Source organism: Arvicola amphibius, chromosome 3 (assembly GCF_903992535.2).
Source record: "Arvicola amphibius chromosome 3, mArvAmp1.2, whole genome shotgun sequence".
NCBI classification, from domain to species: domain Eukaryota; kingdom Metazoa; phylum Chordata; class Mammalia; order Rodentia; family Cricetidae; genus Arvicola; species Arvicola amphibius.
The window spans coordinates 176,597,691-176,614,136 of record NC_052049.1 but is presented as its reverse complement, the minus strand read 5'-3'; the positions used below and the strand labels follow the sequence as shown (position 1 = coordinate 176,614,136).

The 16,446-nt window shown below is 54.3% G+C and overlaps 2 protein-coding genes across 2 annotated transcripts; one reads left to right on the top strand and one right to left on the bottom strand.

The window, feature by feature from the left end:
• Window positions 1–402: 402 nt before the first annotated feature.
• Window positions 403–7,791, top strand: Tmie (transmembrane inner ear). Its single transcript, XM_038324534.1, has 4 exons — window positions 403–498; window positions 3,448–3,565; window positions 6,890–7,039; window positions 7,691–7,791. Exons 1-4 carry the CDS (start codon window positions 403–405, stop codon window positions 7,789–7,791), a joined length of 465 nt encoding a protein of 154 aa, XP_038180462.1.
• A 2,392-nt stretch (window positions 7,792–10,183) lies between these two features.
• Window positions 10,184–16,162, bottom strand: LOC119809480 (probable threonine protease PRSS50). The gene is made up of 6 exons (XM_038322285.1): window positions 16,018–16,162; window positions 15,701–15,931; window positions 13,014–13,176; window positions 11,866–12,149; window positions 10,824–10,990; window positions 10,184–10,417 (listed from the first exon to the last, which is right to left on the bottom strand). The coding sequence occupies exons 1-6, from the start codon at window positions 16,160–16,162 to the stop codon at window positions 10,184–10,186; spliced, it is 1,224 nt and encodes a 407-aa protein (XP_038178213.1).
• Between the last annotated feature and the right edge of the window lie 284 nt (window positions 16,163–16,446).

Here is a 16,446-nt window from a genome sequence, read left to right as displayed (position 1 = left end):
TCCAAAGTGGAGAAACTGAGGCCCAAGAGGGAAGGGACTGGGGTGGGGGTGGGGTCTTGTTGATCAAGGGCCTACCCTCAACCTGTCCACTTTTCCCGGCTTTCCCTACCTCAGTGTCCTTGGAGTGGAGTGGAAGGTTCAAAAGTCCGATAGCCTGGGGCGGGGGAGGCGGTGCCACCCACACCTACCCTCACCCCAGCAGTGATGGCGCAGGTGGCGTCCCAGGAACCTGACACTCATGATGAATAAATGATGCGGGCTCAACCGCCCTCGGCCAGATTCTCTGTTGCCGCCACCACTACCGCCAGCGCCTGCCGGTGGCCAGGGGCAGTCACCTGGCAGCCCTGTGCATCAGCCCCTCTGCTCCCAGGACCTGCACTGGAGCGCGCGCGGCGGGAGAACATGGCCGGGCGGCAGAGAGGCGCGGGGCGGCTCTGGGCTCTGGGCGGCGCCGCCCTGGGGGCTTGCCTGGCGGGGGTTGCCACGCAGCTGGTGGAGGTGAGGTACCGCATCACGGAGGGCGCCGGATGCTGGCACAGTCCAGGCAGGGGGCTGAGGGTGCGGGGAGCTGGCTTTATCCCCTCATCTTGCCTGGTGGGGTGGGTGACACCACCCCTTGCCCTTCACGCTTAGAGTTCCTGGTCTGATGGCAGAGCCTAGTCTCTGACATCAGGGACACAAGGCGTGTCTCCCTGCCTGTGTGGAGGGAAACAGCCTTGCCGTATGGTCTTTGTTTTTCTAGGGGGATGGGGAGAAGGACTTTGAGCCCTTAGTTTTTCTTGTCTCCTAGTCTAATGGGGGATATTCTAATCCTGGATTTAGAGTATGCTGGGGGAATTACTCTTCCTCAACACAAATCCTCCAGGGCCCCTACCGACGGCAGGACCCAGGGACTGGAAGATGCAAATAGGACCTAGTGATTAGGGGAGCTGTGGACGGTTTCTGTTTGGAAGGAAGAGGATGAATGAGGAGGGGGCACAGCGTGGGAGAGCTGGGTGGAGACAGACCAGGGAGGAGGTGAAGAAGGTGGGGCAAGCTGGCCAGGAGCCGGGCAGGGGCCACCTGCAACCTCTTCAGTAAAAGGGTAGCAGAACAGGCTTAGAAGTCAGCAGCTGGAGGCAAAAGGCTCAAGAGCGAGGGCCAAAGAGAAGCCGAGGGTGGAGCCTGGGTGACAGGAGAGCATGGAGTCCTGAGGGCAGTTGCTAAGGGACAGGGAGGGATGGGGACACAGCACCAGTCACACTCAGAGGGTCTAAGGGGACGTAGCTTTGAACTGAAGGGGCCGAGGGTGGCATCTCATGGTATAGAGACCTGTACTCCTGTGTAACATGCTTCTTCTGCAACTGACCAGGGGTGTGGAAGAGGCCATTAGAGTCAGGTGTCAGCTTCAGGCCCCTGCAAGGGAAGCCACCCTGGCTTGAGCCCCATGAAGCACACCAAGGCCTCTCACCAACTGCCCTGAGGCCCCTAGGCAGAAACTGAGCTATCCTCAGAGCAAAGGCTGGGGCCACAGGCAAGTCCGTTCTGAGGCAAGGAGTCTCCCGCTCCCAGGAGCTCCTCTTCTTCCAGCTCGGCAGAGGAAATCACATTTGGAGTCCATCTGCCTACATCTCAGGAAGCAGTAGCAGTACCAGCAGGGCTGGGAACTACGTCACTTCTTGGTCCAGTCCTGCGGCGTCCCCTCTCCACCAGGCTGTGCCTCTGAAGGAGGCAGGACCAAGTTTCAGAATTTCTACCTTTATCAGGGCCCACCGTAAGATGCCTGGCTGTTGCTCCTTATCTCCACACAAGATCCTGGTCAAGCTTTCCTAGTTAGACAGCCAGTCAACACACCAGGCCTGGGAGACAGGGAATGGTAACTGCCAAGCCCCAGCTCCGTTGCTGCAGTTGTCAACCTAAGCATACACACTGCTCCAACCACACATACGCCCTCTGCCCATTTATGTGTCCATTTATGCCATGTATCCATATACTTACCTGCCTGCACAAGGGTCCCCTAATCCACCGAGGGGTGCTAATGATTTAGTGGGGTGTTATTGCCAGTTTTGCCATCGGATAGGAGAGTTCTCAGAGGCAGTTGACATTACCACTCTAATTACGTGGAGAGAAACTGAGGTCCAGAATAAAGGAAGGAGTCCCCGTCCTCGTCCCTCTTAGTGAGGAGCAAAGAACTGGGAATTGTGTACTAGTGTATGGCTCAGAGATTCTGGGGTGCCTAGCATAGGTCAATGATCCCCTCTGAGTTCCACCTGCCGTATGGGTGGCAGTTGTTAGACGAGAAAGCACCTGGCTCCTGGCCAAGTGTCTACGCATGTTTACGAACCACAGTGGGGGTTTGGGAACTGCAGGCAGGTTGAGTAACAGGTGGCTTTTCTTTCTCAGAGAGCCACAAGGGACTCTTAAAACCTGTCCTTACGGATCATTTAGGAGACAGTGTATTACGCAAAAGCCTGGTCCCACCTCTTTCCCTGTCTCTTAGCCAAACTTGCTGACAGAGACAGGATCGTATCTCTGGTCAGAATCAGCCTCTCATATTCCACAAGGCACAGCTATATCCCGTAGACACTCAGGACAAAGTCATGTACCCTCGAAACACCCAGGACAGGCTGAGAATGAAACTAAATTGGTAGAGTGTTGGCCTAACACACACAAAACCCTGGCTTCAACACCCAGCACAGCATCTATAAAAACAAACACACTTAGGGTGAAGCCACAACTCCAAAACACTCAGATCAGAGATGTGTCCACTCATTCCCCCAGAGAAGACTATTTTCTAGAAACTCAAGGCAAGATACTATCTTTTAATATCCTGGGGCAAGTTCCCTTAGACCTGAGGGGTCTCCATGTCTTCTAGAAAACACAGACAAGATAGTGTCCCTAAGCCAGGAGCCCGCAGATCCTCAAAGTAGTGTGTTGTCCTCCTTAGCCACACTTACATTTTCAGCCACTTGGTGGCGCTACATTACTATTTTTCTATGCCTAGCACGGCTGGTCTAACTTGCTGGTGGTTCTGGCTTTTAGTGGGACAGGAGTCAGTGTGTGAACACCTGTAGGAGGAGCCTCTTACCATGTAGCCCAGCAGTAGAGTTCTACTGGGAAGTGAGAACAAAGCAATCTACTTGTCCCATGAAACAGGCTTTGCCCTGTCTTTTGGCCTTGGTCCCGAGACCCCATCAGAGTTGGCTGGGCCGGGCTGTCCACATTTGCTCCTTTGATTCTTGCTTCACCGAGCACCAACCACTCTTCTAGTCCAAGTGCCTGGTGCCATGGTCTGGGACTCTGATCACTGCTTTTAGTCTAAATCTGGAACTTACTGAGGTCTAGGGTGTTGGTTGTGAACGTCTGAAACATTTTGGGGATTCGAAAATGTGTGGGCTGAGTCCTTGCTGACCCCGTCCCTGCCTGCTTGCCTGTGCTTGGCTCACTGCTTTCTCTCTTGACCCACAGCCCAGCACGGCCCCGCCCAAGCCCAAGCCGCCTCCACTGACCAAGGAGACCGTGGTGTTCTGGGACATGCGACTGTGGCACGTGGTGGGCATCTTTTCGCTCTTCGTGCTGTCCATCAGTGAGTAGTCACGTCCTGGTCTCTCCACCCCGCCACAGGAGGATCACAGCCCCTAGAGCACCCCTGACCCCTTCAGTACCCCTTGAGTTCAGAACAGCAGTTCCGGGCAGTTCAAGTAGGCCAGGCACTCACAGGAGGCCCACCATGGTCTCTGGCACATCTTCAGTCACACAAAGTCCCTGCGGAGGGCTGACGGACCAGTGGTGACCCAAAGATTTCTGCTGGACCCGGGGAAGCAGCCACATGGCAATTATGTTAATTATAGGGGACTCCACGGAATCCAGGACATGTCATCTTTCCCTTATGGCTGGCCTCCTGATGCTTTTCTTGCAGTTGGGCCAATTTAGAGAGCCCACACCCAGGGGCCCCAGCAAGGCCAACCTCCACCAGAAGCTCCCCAGACGCCCAGCAGATGTGTCTTCCAGGCCCTGAATCCTACCTCCTCCAGTGCCATTTTCCAGAAATGATTCATTCATACCTACTTCCTTCCAAAGCAGGGGGTCCATTCCTCTCCTCCAGTCTGGGCTCTTACGGATGCAAAGATGTAGTTACGGGGGCCTTGGCATGCACCTGTCTGCCCCTTTCTCCATGTGAATTGAGAAGGGACAGAAAGTTACATGAAAGGCAGGCCAGGTGGGAGAGAATACTGGGCACGAGACAAGTGCAAAACAGAAGGTTGGGAGGAGACCCACTCTGCCTACAAAGGCCCCCGGAGGACGGGTCTTCTGAGCTGTGGACCAGAGGAAGGCTGCCTGGGAAGGACTCTGGAGGGGTGGTATAGGCAGAGGCTAAGAGGAAACTGGCCTCTATGCCAGGTTTCAGATACCTGTGGGATATCACCAAAATGCACCCAACATGGAGGCTAAAGTGACATTTGAGGTCTAGTGGCAGCTTTCCCAAGAGGTTCCGGAGTGCTGGGTGGCCACAGAGAAGCCATCCGGTTGTGAGGGGCTCTCAAAACATAACATCTGATTTGCACATGCTTCTCCTGGGAACCAAAGTGTCTTCCAGAGAGAATACTCCCTCCCGCCAAATCTGGGGGACTGTGTTCCAGCTAAGGCCTAGAAAGAGTCAGGCAACTCAGTGAAGATCCCAGAGAAAGGTGTGGCAGAGCCACTGCATCCTGAGGGAGACCAGCCTTATTATCAAATGGCAGGGTTGGGAGGAACTGCCCCTAGGAACTGAAGAACAGTGAGGGGAATTGATCTGGGATACCCCTGAGGGTAACAGCTAGGAACCTGAGACCTCCCCCAGGTTCCACTCTGGGTGAATGGTGGAGGGACCTGGAGCCACACCAGAAATCTGCAGTCAGACTGAAGAGGCCCACGCACATCAGTCACACAGAACTTCCCCGCCCCTAACTTCATCTAGAATGGGAACCGGCAGGAACAGAAGGTCCCTGTACAGCAGGTCAGCAGTGGATACCTTCCAAGCTGCTGGGAATAGTGTTGGGAAAACAGCTTCTCTGCTGGGACCTAGGCAGCCATCAGTGGAGCACCGATCCTCCCTACATACACACAAAATCCCTCAGGGAGAGGGACTGGGTCTGAAGAAAGTGCTCCGGGGGGGGGGGGCTCCTGCACCCCCAGATCTTTCCTGAGCCTCAGGACTTAGCCCCAAATCCTTTGCTTTTCATTTTATTTGAAGAAAAAATAATCAGGTCAGGCAAGGTAGGGCAGGCTTGGAGGGGCAGGCATATGTCACCTGTGATCCCTACTCTGCCTGTTCAGCATCCGAAGTCCTTAGCTCCTGGGACCCAGCACCAGCCACGTGGAGCCTGAACAGGCGGGGTCCTGAGGGTGTCAGTGGCATGACTAGGAAAAGATAACCCAAGCAAGGCACCCACATAAGGGTCTGGGGAAGACCAAAGCACAGCACTTTGAATAATAAAAGTCCATTGTCACCTCAGGTCTAACCCCAAGAACCATATGCTGGGTCCCTAGTGCAGGCAGCCCCCACCCACTCTCAGTGCATTCCTGAATGCCATTCAGGAACCCAATCCTGTTCCCAGCCTGGAGGCTTTTGACCCATCCCTCTCATTCATCTGTCCACCAGTCCATCCATCCATCCATCCATCCATCCATCCATTCCATTCCATTGCTTCTCCCATCCTGAAAGTCTGGGTGAGACACGTGGAACAAGAATATTTGGCTCAAGAGATACTTTGTTAAACAAGATGATCCCAGACTACCTAGCTATGATCCATTTCCTCAAAATAGACCTGGCTTGTCGTGCCTGGGCCCTTCTGCACCTCAGGAGCCTGCCAGGAAGCTCTGTCTGGCCATATTATTTATAATAGGAACCAACCCCACCTCCTCCCCAGGGGCCGGGGCCACAGTGGTCAGATTGTGGGAGCCTTAGAAAAATAAACTCGGCCCAGCCAGCCAGGTCTTGGCAGCCCTGCCCAGCGCATCACTAGACAGGCCAGCTCTATGCTCTGCCCCAGCTGATGTGGGCACAGCTGCCTTTAACCAGAAAAACATTCCTGGGATCACATCCTCAGAAGTAAATATCCAGGACAGAGTTCTGGGCCTTCTCATCAGCCAGGGCCCAGGCTTGTCCTCCAGGATGCTGGGGAGAATGGGGATTCTGGGGAGGCTAGGGATGCTGAGGAGGCTGGGGAGGCTGGGGATGATGGGGAGGCTGGGGAGGATGAGGATGCTGGGGAGGATGGGGAGAATAGGGATGCTGGGGAGGCTGGGCATGATGGGGATGCTGGGGAGGATGCTGGGGATGAGGATGCTGGGGAGGATGCTGGGGAGGATGAGGATGCTGGGGAGGATGGGAATACTGGGGAGGATGAGGACAATGGGGATGCTGGGGAGGCTGGGGAAGCTGGGGAGGATGCAGCTACATGCTTGGGTGTTTGAGGTACCTCTGCCTCTGCAGTAAGGAGGCTGGAAAAGGAAACCCAGAGTATCCTAGGAGCACCCAGAGAGGCCTAGTCCTAGGTCAAAAGCACAGGGCAACTCTGGGTAGGTTGAGCCAGACCTAAGACCTTCATTTTACCTTCCTCCAGTACCAGTGTGACCAGAAAGACTATCAGACCGAGACTGGCTATAGAATTTGTGGGGCTAGTACAGTTGAAAATACCAGGCTTCATGTCCAAGTTACTAAGAAGTTGACAGTGAAGCATTACACTGAGCATGCATGGGCCACACGCAACCACAGAAAGTCAGCTTCATGCAGGAGGTCACCTCAGGCTTTTGCAGGAGTCCCTTATGAGAGACACGCCTAAGCAAACAGAGTCAAGCCTAATAGTTGGGTACCACACAAGCTGGCTGAGACCCTACCCTAGCTAAACCTGCTCTGACATCTATGCAGTCATCACGCTGTGCTGTGTCTTCAACTGCCGTGTGCCACGGACACGGAAGGAGATTGAGGCCCGGTATCTACAGCGAAAGGCCGCCAAGATGTACACAGACAAGCTGGAGACCGTGCCTCCACTCAACGAACTCACAGAAATCCCTGGAGGTAAGTAGATTCCAGACCCACGGTAGCCAGCGATGAGTCCTGCAGCCAGCCCGTTCCTCAGCCCCACTATCCTAAATCACCCTGTCTGTCCCTGCAGCTGGTTCAGAGAAGGGACTGGGCACAATCCCAAGAGACCAGAATGCAGAAACTAGTCTGAGCGAGGCAACTAATATAAGGAGCCCATTTTGTAGCAGAAAAATTGGGGGGAGGTGCTGGGGAGGCCATGGGAGGGGTGCAGGGGCTAGGGCGGCTGCTCCGTCAGTAAGATCTTTGCTATACAAGCATAAGGACCTGACTTTGCATCTCCAACAAAACAAAACAAAAACCAGGCGTGATCATGCACCTGTGAATCTCAGTGCTAGGGACATGGTGACAGAGGGCTCCTTACGCTCGCCGGCTGGCTAGTCTTGCCAAATCGGTGAGCTCCAGACTTCTCAAATTAAAAAAATAATAAGGTAGAGAGTAAAAGAAGACACTCAACATCCTGCTCTCTATATACATGCCCACACGTGCACACTCACTGACACAAACAGGCATGCAGACACACGCACCTCAGATAAAAATACCTGAGAGGGACGGTGGGAAGGGCGGGCGAGGCGAGCTTCGGGGCCTCTTCCCATCTCACCACGGTGGCTCTGCCCCTACCCACAGAGGAGAAGAAGAAGAAGAAGAAGGACAGTGTGGACACTGTGGCTGTCAAGGTAGAGGAGGAGGAGAAGAATGAGGCAAAGAAGAAGAAAGGAGAGAAATGAGCAGAGTCTCCTGGAGGTGGCAGCTAGGGCTGGCAGGCCTTGAAGTCCAAGTTCAGACCAGGATCCAGGCACCAGGACTCCATGTTCAGACATGGACCACAGAGGCTCTGGTCTGAAAAGCCAAGGTCATGGCCATGGCCTCGTAGCCCAAAAGACGTACGGATAAGACTTCACGAGTGTCCATCCTGGACTCTGTTCCATTCACATCATTAGCCTGGCCACTTCTCTTGGGTCACTGTCCTTCTGCAGATATACAGTGGCCTCAAACTACCCCCCGCATCCAGACAGGCTTCTGTCCCGCCCTTTTTGCCAGGGGCAGAGATACCTATGGAGGAGTCTGGGATTGGTGGTTTCAGATGGCAGGATCGAACAAGTTCTATGTGAACCCCATAAGCACGGAGGGAGGGCTGATGGGGGCATCTGTGACATGAGATTCTCTGACACAGCTAGATAGCAGCCCTGATAGCAAGGAAGTCGCCCCAAGCTTGGCAGGAATCTGACCCTGGCTGCCAAAGTGGCCCCATTATCAGGAGAGTTCCTGACCTAGCAAATGCCAAGCTCTGAAAACAGAGTGACAGTGTGTAGAGCTGGGGCTGCTGAGGGGCTGGCACGAGGCCCAGAGCCTACGAGCTTCTGGCTCAGGGGTGGGGTCTGAAAACTGAAGAGGGCTGAGGCCAGGGACTGAGCGAGCAAGCCTGGTTCTCCCCATCCACCTGCTGAACACAGCCATGTGCTGCTCCTCTTCTGCCATGTCTACTAAAGGAAGTGTCTGCCAAAAAGACTATTCAAACAGCATCAAGGGGTTGACTCTGGACAGGAGTCTTTCAACGTCAAAATGAGGAGTTCTGACCAGAGTTCTGACCAGGGACTGTGGAAAGACCAGAGGGGAAGCCTGCTAGAAAGGTGTCCCGAAGAGATCTGTCAATCAAACTAGGTGCCTGCTCAGCCTCAGAATATAACACTTCCACCTGAAATGAACTCCGCCCCTGACCTGTGCTTTGCCAAGGCCTGGAGGATTCCTGTAGAAGGTGACACAATAATTCATAATAATAGGTGCCTCAGACAAGCCTCAAATTCTCTCCCTGACCCAGATTGAGACCAAAAGAGGTGGTGGGGAAAGCTGGAGAGATGGCTGAGGAGTTAAGAGCACTGCTTTTCTAAAGGACCTAGGTTTGATTCCCAGCACCCACATGGCGGCTCACAACTCTCAGCAACTCCAGTTCCATGAGATCTAACACCCTCACACATACATGCAGGCAAAACACCAATGCACATAAAATAAAAATAAATCTTTTTTTTAAAGGCCCAGAGGCTGGGGAGCAGCTGCAGCCACTCCATCCCACCAGGTGAACTCAGGATGGGGAGGGAAACTGGTGAGGTTCACGGGAGCTCTCCTCCACTCTCCCCTCCCCCCCCCCCCCGCTCTCAATGGGTCTCTAATGTTTGGAGCCTGGTGCTGCACTCAGGGGAATCATCCCATTCCTGACATGATCCCACATCAGCATCCTACAAGGAAAAGCCTGCCAGGATGACGTGAGGAAGGAGTATTGAGCGGCAGAGGGTCACAGAAGGCTCCCACCATGGAAGTAGAGTACCCTGACTAGTCAGGTACGGTTGGCTGACCTCTACCTTCAGGCTCCACTGTATGGGCTTCTCATTCATAGCATTGGCTGGGATTCCTCTCCCCAGACAGACCAGAACCCTTTTGTGTGGCAAGGCAGTAGACGTCCAGGGGGTGGAGGCCACTGGAGGTCACTCAGAGCAGCAGCTGGTGCAGTCTGGGAGAAGTGTGTCTATTCTACCAGGTCCTTTTTGTACCTGCGTCCCCAGATTGCAAGCAGGGCTAGAGGGTCAAAGTAGTCTATGGAACTTCGGGGACGATATTCTGAAGAGTTTCTGCCCCTGGCCAGAAGGCAGTCGAGACCAGGGAGGGAGCAGGGCGGGGTGGTGCATACATTTAATCCCTGCACTAGGGAGGCAGAGGCAGCGGATCTCTGAATTTGAGGCCAGCCTGGTCTATATAGCGAGTTCCAGGACAGCAAAGGCTCCACAGAGAAACCCTGTCTTCAAAAGAACAAATGGAATCGGTCACTCTCCATTTAGAAACTTGGGAAGGAGGTGCCAGCAGCCTGGGTAGTACATCCCAATCATCCTGCTGCCCCTTTACACACCCCTCTACTTTCTACAGAAGTCACCCCAAATCTTTAGAGGCCTACACTTTTCAATATAAGCAGCCAGAGTCCCTCACCCACACCTCTGTGTATGCCTGCTTCCCACTAGATCGGGCTCAGAAAGAGGAGACATGGGGGGGAACGTATTTAATTTCTGCTAGTCCTTGCTGATTGCCACACCCACAGCAACACTCACAGGAAGGGAAGGAGACCTGGCAGCGTCACGGAGTGCCAAGAAGGCTGAGGAGCAGAAGAAAAGCCAGGAGCAAGGTTCTGGAAGCTGGAAGGGCCAGGGCCTTCCCGCTAAGGTGGTTCCAGATCCAGGACTGGTAGGAGGAGACTTGCAGAAAGATGGGTGGGGCCTCGTCCTTCTTGCAACCTGGGCCCCAGCTCATCATCCCTACCAGGTACCATGTGCCATCTGAAGAACAGACCAAGGGCTCGCCAGTTAGCTCCTGTAAGGAGGGAGGAAGTTAAAAGGGTCAGGGAGGGGAAGCTAAACCTGATAGGAGATTAACTCGAGGAGCCAGCCCAGGGTATGTCCCACCAGATTCTTTCCGTATCCTCCCAGTCTGAACATAAGCGATGAGTGTTCCTGACCGTTATTTCCTCCTCAACTCACTCCTCAACTTCAGCTCCACACCTCGGTCCTGCCCCCTCTCATTTCCATTCTATCCAGTTCACCCCTTTCCAGCCGAAAACCCCTGCCCTCACCTGCCCTCTGCAGCCTCCCCCACTCCCTCTCCACCCCTGCTTGTCTCCCATCCTCCCTCCCTCCCCTCTCCACAGCCTTCAGCTCTGCCTCCTGCACCCGTCAACCCTTGACCCTCGGGATAAATGAGCAGGGGCAGAGGTCCTCACGTAGCAGAACTTTTCCCTGTCGCTGTCCGAGGCACACATCATCTGAGAAGTGATGATCCGAACCAGATAGGGGATTCTGGAGAACTTGTGGTAGAACCGCTCACACTTCCTGCTGTTCAAGATGGAGACTTCCTTCTCCTGAAGGGATTGGAACTGGGGCCACCTGCCTGTGGGACAGGTCCCCATTCGGGTTTAGCCCCTGGCTGTGGCCCACAGCCACCAGCTCTGTCTCTTTTGCACAGTGGCCACAGAGATGTCTCCATGTTAGGGGTACTTTCCCTTCTGGCAAGCAGGTCCCAAGGATGCCCCCATACAGAGGTGCTGGAACAGACAGTCCTCACCGATGGGCTCTGCTGGTCCTCTTCCAAGTGCCTGCCAGCACTCTCAGGACCAAGGCCTTTCTTTTCAAACCAGGCCCTAGAGCCGCCTCCTCACTAACCTTTCCCAGACCCTCTCCGTGGATACCCCACCCCACCCCCAGTCCTCAGCACCATCTTCCATCCCACCCAAAATGTGTCTGAGCTTCTGGGAGACAGGAGACTTCTGCTCATTCCCAGAGAGGTCACAGAATGGACTGTCTAGAGAGCAAATTGGATCCTCAAGCATACAGAGATGGGCATCTCTCTTATGCACTGGTGGCTCCATGAAGGGTGCGGACATTCCTAGAACCCACCAGGAAGACGATCCCTTCTAGGAAGCCTTTTGCAGCCGTGAAAACCCATTCTCATGTACTCTGCTTGCCGGTGCCCTAGGGTTGTGTGGGGTTGACAAGCTATTGATCTAAGACCTCCTTGCTTTCAAGAAAGTTCTGTTTACATATCCTGGCTCTGTCCTGAGACTTCAGGGGCAATAATGGCTATGATAAGTTCACGGACAAGACCCTCAAAGGGGGAGGAGACTTCAGGAACCAACAAAAGGTTCCTGGCTCAGCGAGCTCCTTAAAGAAGGTACTCCAGAGATGTCCATCCATGGGGCACCCCAGCCACACCCAAGTCCTTCCTCCCTCCATGCACCCTGGGCTGGGGGTGGGGCTGTGACTCACCATTAACCTTGGGATATCCCCAGCCTGTCACAGTGCAGAGAGAATTGTCCTCCACTGCATATTCCAGGCCAGGCAGGCAGATGGGCCACACATATTTGCTGTACTTGAGCCCCCACTGGAGTTTGAGGAGGCCAATGTCATTGGCCCGACCGACCCAGGACCAGTACCGCCTGGCTTGGTAGTCGCTGTTTACGATGATCTGATGTACTGGCACATCGGCGCTGGTTTTTGTCGTCTGGTTAATCCACGGGCTCCCCACCCTCACCGTATACATAACGTTCTGCCTATGGGAACAGGGAGGGGGTGTGCCTTCCATCAGCTCCTGCCTCAATCCCCAGTCCTGCCCTCTACACCACTGTGGTCCTCTAAGCCAATCCAGGCAGGCCACTCTGGGCTTCATGGCCCTCTGAGCCTATTCCTCAGGACAGAGGCCTGCACACATTGTGCGGTCCTCTTCATTTAGTGCAGGAGGGAAATGAAAATTCAAAGTAGTGCCGCGGCCTGCTTAGGGACGCACACTTAGGAAGTGGTACAGCTGGGGTGTGGACTTCATTTCCGCTAGTCGAACTCTGGGGTTTTCCCCTGTGTAATGAGCATGGCCTAGATCTCAAGCTACCTTCCCTGGAATACCTCTGGAAGTCACTATGTTGATCCTTACGTCAACCCGGACCCTGTCTTCACTGGTCAGTCCCAAGGAAAACATCAGACGCTACTCTCGGGAGTTCCCAGGCCACAGAACATAGGCACACCCACCCTTTTATCTCCACACAATTTATGTCTGTCTTCTTGTCCCTAACCACTCTGAGAGGTTCTAAGTCAGGGCCTCTCTCAGAGAAAAACCAGAAACTATTGATTGACAGGAGGCAAGTGGGAGGGACTGGGAGCAAAGAGGGTGGAGTGAAAGGCCCGCCTTCTGAGCCTCCTTACCTGTGGATGACTGAACAGGACTGAAGGGTAGGTAAAGGGGCAAAGGGTGGGTACATGCCAAAAGCCAAGTCCCAGGAAGGCATCTGTGAGGCTCCACCTTCCCTTGCTCAGAGTGAGGATGAGACCAGGGCTGGCGTTGTGGGCTCCACACAGGACCCAAGTGCTATGGGTCTCCAGCATTTCAGAGGCCTTTCCACCCACCCACCTGGGCCCCAACTCACTGCGTCAAGCAGTGGGCCACGGTCAGCACCCACTGGGAAGCAATAAGTGTGCCGGCACAGACGTGGGTGCCGTTAGCCTGCACACTGACCATCCATGGCCATCGCCGAGTCATGGCTTCTGGGTCCCTGAGGGTCGGGTCTGGCTCATGGGAGGAGCCACAGACTGGAGGAAGAGAAAGAGCTTGATGAAGCAATAAGCTCACCTGGCCACATCTTGTGACTCTGTTCCCGTCCTCCCTCCCTCCAGCCTCTCCAGCCTCTCCAGCCACTCACCTGAGGCTACCCACCCTTCTCTGCCTGTCACTATGGAACCATAGCATCCACGCAGGGACATCGCCAGCTTTAGAAAAGCCTCGACACTACCCAGATACCTATCTTCTTGTTCCTACAGCTTGGGCTGCAGATTGGTCCCCCTATTTGAGCCAGTGTGGACCCTGCCCCTTCTCTGGGAATCCCCTCTTGGGATTCATGGAGGTAAAGATAGATGACCCAACAGTAAGACAGACTGTGTGAGGGAGCAGGGACATCCCAAAGCGGAGAGCAAATTGGCACAAGTCACAGAAACTTGTTCTCTTTGGGATTAGGGAGGATTCAGCCCTAAGCTATATCGCACACCCATCTAACAAAAGCTAAGTGTCTGAATACCAAATGCTGGTAAGGATTCTAGGCCGTGAGGCACCCTCCTGAAGATGGGAGTGTTAACTGCTTTGGGCACTTCAGAAAGAATTTTGAAATTGAAGATGGGGTTTAGAGAGATGGCTCAGCTGTTAAGGGCACTGGCTGCGCCAGGGGGTGGTGGCACATGCCTTGAATCCCAGCACTCGGGAGGCGGAGGATCTGTGTTAATTTGAGGCCAGATTGGTCTACAGAGTGAGTTCCAAGATAGCCAAAACTACAGAGGCCCTGTTTCTAATAATCCAAAAGAAAAAAAAAAGCACTGACTGCTCTTCCAGAAGATAGGAATTGGGTTCCCAGCATGCACATGTGGCCCACAACCATCTGTAGCTCCGGTGTGTATGGGGGAAAATCTGGTGTTCTCTTCTGGCTTCCAGAGGCATCAGGCACACAAACAGTGCATAAACATACATGCAGGCAAAACACTACATGCATAAAAATAAAACAAAGGAAATTGAAGATGCCCAAATCTGGCTTCCACTCAAGTGTTTTCTAAACAAATCGGTGGATTGTGAAACCAAGTAAATAGGTTACAGCCAGCACATTTATGTATTTGGTTATATATTTATTTATTCATTTGTAGTGCTGGGAATGTAATTCAGGGCCTGGTAAATGGTATTCCTGTGTTGTACGTTATCTACATTCTTGTGTGGATGGGTGGAGACACACACTCGTGTGACCCTGTGGAGGCCAGAGGAGGAGTCCGAGTGTCCTCACCGCTCTCTACGTTATTCTCTTTATACAGGGTCTCTCGCTGAACCCAAAGCTACCTTGGCAGCCTCCTCAGGCAGGGATTGGAGTCCCAGAAATCTCCTGTTCCTGTTTCCCACCCCTAACTGCCAAAGGGCTGGGGTTGCAGGAGCAGGGGACCATACCCACTCAGCTATTTACATAGGTTCCGCGGTTTTAATTCAGGTTCTCACGTGTGCTCCTGTAGTAAGAGTTCTCATCCACTGAGTTATCTCCCCAGCCCATCAGAGCATCTTCAAACGATACTCAGCCAACAGACTGTCAGCACGTACCACACACTGTACCTTGATGTCTCCGGCTAGACGTTTTGAGGCAGTTAAAGTGACTGCATTGAATCCCAGGTTAGTAACCATTTCCTCCATGGGGTTTAGCTGCAGCTCCCTGCTTTCGTGAAAGCATGCTGGAGCACTGGTTAGGGTTAGTGGTCAGGCTGACACTGCATAGAGCCACCGGAAGGAAAAGGCTGCACTGATGAACAGCCTGTGAGCAGATCAGTGTGGGGCTGTCGATTACTAACTGATGGTAGATGGTACAGCCCTTTGTGTGTGTGTGTGTGTGTGTGTGTGTGTGTGTGTGTGGTGTGGAGCGGCACCATCCCCAGGCAGGGGCTCCTAAGCTACATAAGAAATCTAGCTAAGCATGATCCTATGTGAGAGGGAGCCAGCAAGCAGCCTTCTTTCATAGTTTCTGCTTCAGTTTCTGGCCAAAGCTTTCCTCAGTCATGGACTATGACCTGGAAGTATAAGAAAAATAGAGTCCCTGCCCCCTCTCCAAGTTGCTTTATCACACCAACGGCAAGGAAATTAAAATACTAGGTGGGCCTTGCAGACCCCACAAGAAGTCTTACACGGCCTTCTTGGAGTTGTGTTGTGGGCTCTGGGCTGGGAACAGAGAGAGAGAGAGAGAGAGAGAGAGAGAGAGAGAGAGAGAGAGAGAGAGAGAGAGAGAGAGACAGAGAGAGACAGAGAGAGAGACAGAGAGAGAGAGGGGGCAGACCAGGTCAAAGGAAGGCCTGCGCGCTAGCGGCTAACTCTGGGCACCTCAACTCACCAGTCTTCTCAACTACGTTAACTTTCCTTGTCCCCTATTTACCTCACCATGATGGAAGGCCTGTAAGCACAGGGCCCAGAAGGCAGGACCAGGCCTGGCCCAACCTTCTGTGCTCAGCAAACATTTGCACAGGGGCTTTCCCTTCCTTCTACTCTCCTCTGGGCCCTTGATCCCTGATCCTTCAACCTTCGAGATCCCAAAGCCCAACTCACAGTGGAGGTTGCTGGGTTTGGTCCCCTGAACGATCCCGGCAATCCCTGTGGTCGCTGACCGTGTCGCCGCAGCCGGCTGTGTCGTTAGAGCAGGGGTCGCTGAAGCGTCGACTTGCCGGGGAAGGCGAAGCCCGCCTGAGGGACAGGTGGCTCCGGGCCCACAGGAGACTCCAGGGCCGCTCGGGACTGAGGTGGGCAGCGCCCCGGGGGATGCACCTGCGGCCAAGCAGCCTGCGGAAGGGAAGGTCATAGCAGGTCAGAGGCGGCCCGGGGTGTGGGCGTGCTGGGGAGGGCGCCGGGGAGCGGAGGGGGCTCACCTGCGGGGCGCCGAGGCAGGAGCAGCAGCAGCAACAGCAACAGCAGGAGAACGGCGCGGGCACGGGTGCGGGTGCGAGAGGCCCCGGGCCTCCAAGGACCCTGAGGACTCTGCCCACGGGCCCCAGCCCAGCACCTGGGCTCCATTGCGCCGCTAGGTTCCTCCACAATGGCGCCCCCCATCGGGCGCTTCGGTGCCCAGCCTGTGTGGCGCCCCCTGGGCGCCATTTGTTGGAGCGCTCCTGCTGAATGGTGCGCAAGCTGAGTGTGAGTCCTGACTGGTTTCTTGCCTCAAACTTGTGGGCCCCTTTCTCTGGGTCACTTTGCTTCACCTCCGCTAGTTCCTAAGCGTCCATGCTATCTCCACCACCGTCTACAGTCAAGAATGTAGCCAGGCGTTGGTGGTGCATGCTTTCAATCCCAGCATTCAG